Here is a 9,146-nt window from a genome sequence, read left to right as displayed (position 1 = left end):
TTTCTTAGTCATCTTGAAATCTTTTCAGACAATTGACACCATAAGTCTTCTTCGTCCATTTCTAAACTGGTGGAAAGAATCAAGAGTTCTTGATAATTATAAGTAAAAAGTGAATATGTGGTATTAGAAATTTGGCATATCAATTGCAGTAAAAGCAAAGTTAACTGCAAATTAAATATATTCTAGCAAATTACAAACAACATTCGCAGTAAGTTTAAATATTAAACTTTCTGTAGGTCTGCTTCGACTACTGTTTTTTGAAGGTTGAGTAAGGTTGGCCTAACAGGCTGCATCAACTGTGGCGGAACAGTTCCTACACGCTTTAGCACGGCCTCTTTGGTATTACTGCCCCCTTTTGGTAGATAAACAGAATGTCAGAATTTAATTTAATCAATGCCAGACAAAGCTACGGTAATGAGTTAAACTAGCCCCGAAACTCAGTACACTTCCAGTATTAGAGATAAAACAACTTTTTTTCCCAATGTTCTGATGGGAGTCATTACAGATTGAGGCTAGAAATGAATATTTTATTAACCGTTATAAACGGCTGTGCTCTGCGCGTGCGCGTAGCCACGATCTTAAAACAGGAAGCGTTTCAATCGAAAACGGTGCAGCTCTGTCAGTAAGTAGTATCTGTTATGAACTTATTTGACAGTAGCTGTAGCAGAGTATTTGGTCTCTTAACGGTTTTTATCGCTCTACTCGCTGTTGTTTTTCACTACATGGAGAATTCCGAGTCAGCAGAGTACCCCAGGTATGCTAACGTTACATTACAAGGCAGACCTGAGTGGAATATTGATGCTGCCTTACTTATCTTAAAACCTAAGCGGCATAACATGACACCTATATTACAAACTGTAACTACACTGTAAATACTGCGTAATAAGTTACAAGCTTCCTACAGCAGGATCCACGTTTCGTCAGGGAAACTTGATATTCAGATGACCAAAATTAATGCGTACAGGCCTTTCTTCTCACTGGCCCGGTGATATGCGACGAAGCTCTCATGCTTGCAGAAACAAATCAAACTAATACCTTTGTTTTGATCTTTAAAGGATGGATTTAGCTGCATTGGCGGAAAACTTCAAACAAAAAAATAAAACTTGTTTCATTCTCGGTGCATCAGGAGAGACAGGAAAAGTGCTGTTAAAAGAAATTGTGCAACGCAAAATATTCTCAAAGGTGACCCTTATTGGACGACGAAAGTTAAACTTTGAGGACCAAATCTATGAAAATCTGGTAATTCTATCGGTCATATGGTTTTCATATCTATGACAAGCAATCACAAGGAATCCTACTTATGACTGGTTGGGTTATTTGTTAAGGTCCAAGAGGTGGTTGATTTTGAGAAGCTGGAAGAATACGCAGCAGCATTTCAGGGTCATGACGTTGGATACTGCTGTCTTGGAACAACCAAAGCCAAAGCTGGAACTGTGAGTTTTTAATGCAACAAGTAGTAACTTTTCTACCTAAACAAGATGAAGTATGGAGGGGATAAAGAATCACCCATTAGTTGGCAGTGACAGGGAAGTGCATTTTCCTCCTAACATACAAGTTCACTGGCAACTTTCAGGGTTCTCTGTCCTTTTTGTTTACAGTGTAGCCAAAGGTTAAGAAAGACAGACATTTACAATTACATTTTCAGCGTGTAGCAGACAATGTCCTATCCAGTTGGTTAGACTTCAAGATGCAATTGAACTAGAAAATTGCTGAAATACAGGAATACATTCTGATACCTAGAAGTGCAAAATAAACATACGTTCTATATCAGACAATGAAAACAGCAATAACAAACAAACAAGTACTAGAGTTTCAGTTACTCAACATATCTGCAGTATCAATGGTCATTCTAAATATTCCACAAATGGATAGGTCTTCAATCTTTGTTTGAATAAAGTAATAGTCCAGACAGCCAGTGATAGTTTATTCCACCATCTGGAAACCAGGACACAGAATGGTCTCAATGCATGTCTTCCATGAGACTTCAAGCATGGTGTTTCAAGTTGAGCCATACTTGAAGTAAGACCTTAGACCTTGGAGACCTTGCATCTTTCTTCTGGAACTGTCATGATGCAATGACACAAACTGGTTTCAACTGGTCTCCCGAACATTACTGGAACTTGATTACACAGGCCCATTTTAAGTAATGACATAAGGAGTCACTTTCTCTTGTGTTGCATGTTGCAGGAAGGATTCATCCGTGTGGACCATGATTATGTACTCAAGTCTGCAGAGCTTGCCAAAGCTGGAGGTTGCACTCACTTCCATCTGGAGTCCTCGAGAGGAGCCAACAAAGCCAGCAGTTTTCTCTACCTGAAAACAAAGGTTCCGCACTATATTTACACTACATTCAACTCAAGGAAATTCTTAATTTATATTTTAGTTTTTCTGAAATGCAGTTTGAAGGTACTTAGAACCAGTGGAAATGAATTGGTTTGATTTAATGATCAAAAGTACTCAAGATGTATTTTGTGTGTTAGTCGATTTTTCAGATCATAATTACATTTCATTGTTGCTATTGGTGTTTTACAGGGTCAGGTTGAAGCAGATATAGAGGAACTAGGCTTTGAACGTTATTCTATCTACAGACCTGGGTAAGTTACTTTAACATCTTTATATGGCAGTGTTTCTCAAGTAGGTTCTGGACCTGAAGCATAAATTTGCATTTAAAAATATAAAAAAAGAAAAGAAAAGAAGAATGTCTTTAAAAATCAAATTCAGATTGATCGATTGATTTCATTATATTTTCCCTATGCATCACAAAACAAAACTAAGACCATTTTCCAGTTAATACATGGTTCTTTTCTTTCGCACATAACCAAGATGAAACAAAATAATGAATGTCATTGTTTCAGCATGCAATTTTTATAATGTTAATTGATTAATAAATATGTAAATAAATATAATTCATAATGTTCCTTTAATTTAGGGATATTTTTTCAATTGTTTCCATTTATCATGTTTTTCATTAAGAAGTGTATGTTGTGTTTGTTCTGTAGGCTTGGAGATAACAGTGTTTTGTATTTTAGGGTTCTCCTGGTGAACAGGGAGGAGAGCAGGCCAGCTGAGTGGTTGGCCCAGAGATTTCTGAGTGCAGTTTCATCCATGTTGCCTGCAATGTCCATCCCCATCACATCAGTGGCCAGAGCAATGGTGGTGAACACACTCTGGGAAGGAGAGAAAAAAACAGAGGTCCTTGAGAACAAAGCAATTTTCAACCTTAGCAAAATTGGAGAAAAGCAATAAGACTTTTTTTTATGCTCAGTTTTAACAAGTGCAACTATTACTTTATTTTTGTGCTTAATAAAGGGAAGTTTTGTGAGACATTTTAAAGATTACTGTTTGTATAACATTGCATGGTGAAATTTTTCACTTGGCTTACATCAGGAAAAGAGGTGTATATTTCATTTTACATATGGAAGGGAATGAGCTATAATTACATTATTTTAGTATTTGTATTCTGAATATTTCTCCTGTTTTTGTTTTTGATATATCAGCAACCCAACAGTAATGTGCACATAAGCCTTAAACAACTTTTCTCTATATATGTAGATTTGAATAGAATCATAAAAGAAATAGGGGGGGGGGGGAGGCAGCTCAGGGCAACAGAAAGAGCCAAGAAAGCTGTACATGATTGCAAGAAAATGACAGTGGGCATGTTCATGTTCTGCCCAGTAATATGACAGCTGGACTAAACTTAAAAGCTGATTTGTGCATGTCACCATTCTCAAGTTATTTGAACTGACACATATGCTTTTAGACTACCTCGTTTTTCCAAACTAAGCAGGGCTGTGTAATGAGCATGTAATTCTCATAGTTTGTAGATGGGGGTCAAAAATCCTGCTTGTTTGTCACCATTTGTGGAGGGACACCTTTTTTGCCTTGGTGTATGGACAACAATGTATGTTTTTGTGGCTGGGTTATATGCTATCAGAATAAAGTAAAAATGGCTATTAAATTGTAGCTGTGCAGTATAGACCATTGGAGTCTACGATTTTATGTAGTCATCGGATGTTTCATAGGTCTTTTGACGGCTGTGCAAAATGCTTCAAGCTACAAATGTTATTACTGCTACATTTAAAACAGTTAGACTGCAGTTACTCCCTGGAATCTGTAAATGTATACAGTGCATAGAGAAAATTTTTAAACCCTTTCCTGTTTTTCCCATTTTGGTACGTTTTATCAAAACATGGATTTAAGTCCCTTTCCTAGTCTTCTTTCAATACTGCAAAGCGACAAAGCAAAAAAGAGTTTTGTATTAAAACTAAAATTATATATTTACATATTCAGATCTTTCACTTAGCATTCACTTAGCACATTTGGCCACAGGGACTGCCAAAAATCAGTTACTTCATGACTGGTTCTGCTTCAATCATTTCCATTGCTCTCCTAAAGGCAGAATCTTAATGGGGGTTCAAGGACATCAGCATGTAGGCCTATCCTTGAGTCCCTTCAGCAGATTCTGAGCACAATTACAGCTTTGACCCTGCCTAGTCTTGGCAGTTCAAGCTGTTTACAAGGATGCAGTTTCCTGAGATAGTCCGGATGGGTAATATTTGTAAACTTTATAATGCAGAATATATTGTGGTCCAGTGACCCTACTGGTTTACCAAAAATAGAAAAACCCTTAACTAAACAACACCTTGAAATACAACTATCCAAGCTCAACAGAGACTTAAGGACACAATTCCAGTTGGTTCAAAGACACTCAGAAAAGATTTTCACCCTTCCCTGTGATTATAGTGAGAATTCTTGACACTGTCATGCCAAGCGATAAATTTAGATAATTATCGATCACCATCCTACATATTTACGACGTTGACGTACCAATACTACATGTTTTTCTAGTCATAGAGCGTTGTAAAAGTTCCAGAATTTGAGATCAAACAGCGCCCTCACGCGGTGATACCACGCAAGTACTTCTGTTTCAACTGGAATGACCCGGAAGACGCACGGAGCCAAAAAGGCAGCATGGCGGAATACATAGGTACACGTGAAAAGTGTTTGTATATATTGACTTTGCGTTAGCTTACATTTTGCTGCATGTTTGAACTTAAGCGATTCATGATTTGATTTCCTAAATGTTATTTGATCTAAAAATAGTCATAACCGGTGAAAGCCATTAGTACTAAGACCTAATTAGCCGGTTGTCTTTTTGAAATCTTGCTGGTAAAAGCAGTTTGGCGTGATTGTGACTGTAACATTTAATGTATGTACCTATACAGTAGGCTATGTAATATCGGCCGTTTTGGAGCTCCGTAAAACCCAGTACATTTTATTGCTGCAGATCGAGAGGTTGCAGGCGACGACGAGGTTCCTGAGTTGTCCGACAGTGATGATGAGCTATGGCAGTCTATGGAAGAGGAATCTGAAAATATGTCAGTGTTGTGCTTGTTCTGCGACAGGTAGAAAAGCGTTTTGATCTACAAAAGTTGACATAACCTTTAATATTTTCCGTGGTGGCGAGGAATTGATGTTCTCGTTGTCATATGGTAATTTAAGAGTTGACAAATTAGTTTATTGTTGGATTACTGGAAAATTAAGATTATATGCACTTTGATGTTGGGTTTTAAAATATTTGAGGAGATTCGGCGTTTTATTCTCCATTATTGCCCCGTCTTTGGCCTGCTACCATGTAAATAAAATCAGTAATTACTGTTTCATCTCGAGGTCTTTCCGCACGGTCCCTGAATCTTTACAACACTGCCGATCAGACCATGGTGTGGACATCCCAGAACTGGTGAAAAGACACAGTATGTCTGTCTGAAGACGTTAAGATTGCAATATAGTCAGGTTACCTTTGTTGAAATGGTTATAGATTTTGTTCACATTGATTCATTACCAGGTCTTGATGACTACGGATACATAAAGATGATAAACTATATTAGAACAGTGGTAAGTATCACTTTTTTTCTCCTTTTCTTTCATTACACAACTCGTGTATGTTTTATGTATGTAGGCCTGTGTCATTTCTTCAGTATTCAGCAGGTAATACCAGTGCCCATCTGCAAAAAATCTTAATCCCATGTCATAGTTTATGTTTATTGAAATCGCACATGGCTAAATAAAGCAAATGCCTCATTTGCTCTACAGAAGTGCACAGGCCAGAGTTTGGCTGTGCTGTCAGGTGGCATTTTACCGTGGGACAGTGATGTTTATATGATGCCTGCCCTACCAGATGACCCTCTGCTACAGACAGGTGCAGAAATACCAACTGACATTTCTCATACATGCCATGTTACACTTGGACAGCTTTCCCTTTTTTTTTTTTTTAACTCTCTTTCCTTTTACTGTGCTACATAACCAGGTAGAGTCTCGTAACTGTGGTTTCTAACCTGCTCTCTCCCTCACTTCACCGAGTCCTTCAAGCTGTTCTACTCATCAGTACCTGTTCCAGGAACTGTGGATTGTTAAGAAGTCTTAGACACATGGTTTGAAAAGGTCTAGTTTGTAGTCTGGAGCATATGTCAAGCAACTGGAAGTGACAGGGAGCTCATGGCAGCATGACAGTTAAAGCTGTTGACAAAACAGAAAATGGCGGTACTTTCTGCAATGGAAAAAAGAGCCGGAGCTCCTGAAAGGGACTTTGGCCTTTTTCCTGCTTGCGTACATGGTGCTGTCTTCAGGTGTGTTGTGATGCTGTGCAGATGTGGAGGAGCTGGCTGGAGACGTGGCGCAGGTGCTGGGCTCTGCACCGAGCCTGCAGACTGCAGCCTTGCTCCACAGGGCCCAGCAGGCTGAGGAGAGGGCCCAGCGTGCAGAGGATGCTCTGACCCGAGCCATGGACGACATGCATAAACTCAGGTCAGTTTCAATCATCCTCGATTGTCAGCATACATGATAGGATGGGTCTCCCCAGGGCTACTCTCCTGAAGAGCTTCCTGTGTAAAGCACATTGAGATTTTTAATTGAAAATGAAAAGTGCTATATAAATTAATATTTATTATTATTACTATGAGCAGTAGCAGTAATATAAATGTTATTATTTTTACACACATTTGTGTGTTTGGATCTGAAATTAAAAAGTGTAAATGGACACCTAATTGTTGGGTCACATCTGTTAGACACTGCCTGGTCTTTACTCTCATACTTGTATGGCTCTGTGTGCCAGGACACTAGAAATCTAATTCTAATAACTCATTTGTTTGCCTGTTTTTTCATTGTAGAATGTCCGGTCTTACTCTTCCTTTAACACACGCTTATTTAATTGTTGTGAACCAGAAACTTGTCATGCATTGATATACTTTGAATTGCAGTGCACTCTACACTGTACTCGAGCTCCTTTTTTCTTTTGTTGTGTTATTTTGATTGCACCAGCAGGGGGCAGCATTAAGCTCAGATTTTGAGGCGCATAGCGAGGCAGAAAGGGGCGCGGGGTGGAGGAGAAGTGGGGAGCCGGGGTAAAATTCCACTGCAGTGCTTTGCGTTAGGTCGGAAGTGCGGGCGCACGTACGCGCACACGTGTGCATTGTTGGAAGCGTTGGAGTGTTTGTGCTCTCCGTTGACCACTGTGTGTGTGTGTGTGTGCATGGGTGAAGGTTGCTAGCCCAGGGCCTGGTGCTCAGTTCTGGCCCGGGACAGGGGCCCTCAACTCCAGGGGCCATTGCTGAGCTGCGAGAGGAGGAGGATGAGGCTTATTTCAGTTCATATGGCCATTACAGCATCCATGAGGAAATGCTCAAGGTGGGTCACTGCAACGGGCCAAAGAGGCCTGGCAGGACTTTCTTCCTGCTGTACAAGTTCAATACATCATTGCTGATTTACAGTATACGTGCACACATCTGTAAACAAACTCCATCACTACCACAAAAAAGAGAGCTCTGGAATCTAAAATTGATCCTCAGTTTACTATAATTCTGATGCAGAAGTGTGGGCACAGGTCATTCTGCTTGAGGTTTGCTCTTGTCTGCAGAGGTGTGTTTTGAGGTCCTCTCCTCGTTGGAGGGGCTTTGTTGCTGTGAGGGGAGGGCTGTTAGAATCACACTGCGGTAGACGCCTGAGAGGTTGCCTGCTGATTGGTGCCTATTTCTCTTTACGTTAACTGAGAGTTGGCGTCAGAGTCGAAACTGTCATGCTGTGCGCAGTAAGGGTGGGTGGGGGGGCAGCGCGGCGATGATGCATTTTACTGGCCACCATAAACCCCGCTGCCATTTACCGTCAAAGGGTATAGCAGTGACACACACTACCCACTCAACTCCACAGTCTGGGCAGTGGACTTCTACTTTGACACATTTTGTTTGTCATAATCATTTTCTCTTTTGACTTTTGTGCACTTCACTTGTTTTTATATTATTTCGCCTGTGTGTTAAACATTTCCTATAATCCAACAATGCAAATGTTTGAGCACGATTGCAGCATGCTCTCTGGAACCGTTTTGGGTGGCGCTCGATTTGATTGGCAGGTTAATTAGCCATTTTTGCTCAAGATTCTGCTGTCGAAGCAAGAAGTGTCGAGGTCAATTTCATTTAATTTTTCATTCCAAATGCAACAATTCTGTCAATTCCCGCCTCTCTCCCCTCTTAAAAAATCATTAGTGATTACATACCCTTTCAACTACAGTCCAATGCAGTCGTAATTCTGTTGAAAATGAGATTTCCCTCTTTACTGCTTAATGCCTGTTAATTTGATTTCTGATTTTGTCTATGTATTACAAAAAAGAGAAAGTCATCTTCAGAACTGCAGCAAAGGCTGTTTGAAAGAATTAAATTTTTGTCCTGAACAAGTGGAATTTGTTTCACTATTACTCTTTTGGTGAGAAGGCTGCGTTCTGTCTTCTTAATGGAAAATATAATGGTGACACTCTGTCACTGCTTACAACGCCGCTCTGTTTCACTGCTGTCCTCTGCTGCAGGACAAAGTGCGGACTGAGACCTACCGAGACTTCATGTACAGCAACCCAGATGTCTTCAAGGACAAGGTGAGTACCAGGACCTCTTCTCTTCTGGCATGCACTTAGGCTCCCGTCTTGCTTCCCATATCTGGTTGTTGGTGTTAGCTGGGGAGGCAGTAGGGTGTGTGGGTGGATAACCATCATGATGGCCCTCTCTGATTTACACCCCAATGGTTTATTATGAGCTAAGGCATTTTTTTTTCTCTGCTCCTACAGGAACGTTAGTGCCCGACTGCAAAGAACTGATAACAAGAAA

General features: G+C 40.1%; 2 protein-coding genes across 3 annotated transcripts in view; both read left to right on the top strand.

Moving 5' to 3' along the window:
* Positions 1-582: 582 nt before the first annotated feature.
* On the top strand, positions 583-3,963 carry htatip2 (HIV-1 Tat interactive protein 2). Its single transcript, XM_027011164.2, has 6 exons — positions 583-754; positions 1,056-1,239; positions 1,326-1,433; positions 2,188-2,325; positions 2,533-2,594; positions 3,030-3,963. The coding sequence occupies exons 1-6, from the start codon at positions 639-641 to the stop codon at positions 3,244-3,246; spliced, it is 825 nt and encodes a 274-aa protein (XP_026866965.2). The 5' UTR covers positions 583-638; the 3' UTR covers positions 3,247-3,963.
* A 990-nt stretch (positions 3,964-4,953) lies between these two features.
* The window catches only part of prmt3 (protein arginine methyltransferase 3), a 34,948-nt gene continuing 30,755 nt past the window's right edge, over positions 4,954-9,146 (top strand). The window contains exons 1-8 of one of the 2 annotated variants that reach the window (XM_027011155.2): positions 4,954-4,987; positions 5,288-5,405; positions 5,671-5,753; positions 5,846-5,895; positions 6,094-6,199; positions 6,648-6,804; positions 7,539-7,683; positions 8,852-8,917. In XM_027011155.2, the coding sequence (XP_026866956.2) occupies positions 4,972-4,987; positions 5,288-5,405; positions 5,671-5,753; positions 5,846-5,895; positions 6,094-6,199; positions 6,648-6,804; positions 7,539-7,683; positions 8,852-8,917 (741 nt within the window). In that variant the 5' untranslated portion in view covers positions 4,954-4,971. Of the gene's footprint in view, positions 4,988-5,116; positions 5,210-5,287; positions 5,406-5,670; positions 5,754-5,845; positions 5,896-6,093; positions 6,200-6,647; positions 6,805-7,538; positions 7,684-8,851; positions 8,918-9,146 lie in introns of those variants that run through there. The other variant, XM_035526384.1, reaches the window with a different exon arrangement.

This window comes from Electrophorus electricus, chromosome 1, assembly GCF_013358815.1.
Source record: "Electrophorus electricus isolate fEleEle1 chromosome 1, fEleEle1.pri, whole genome shotgun sequence".
NCBI lineage: Eukaryota > Metazoa > Chordata > Actinopteri > Gymnotiformes > Gymnotidae > Electrophorus > Electrophorus electricus.
This window is presented reverse-complemented; position numbering and strand designations above follow the sequence as displayed.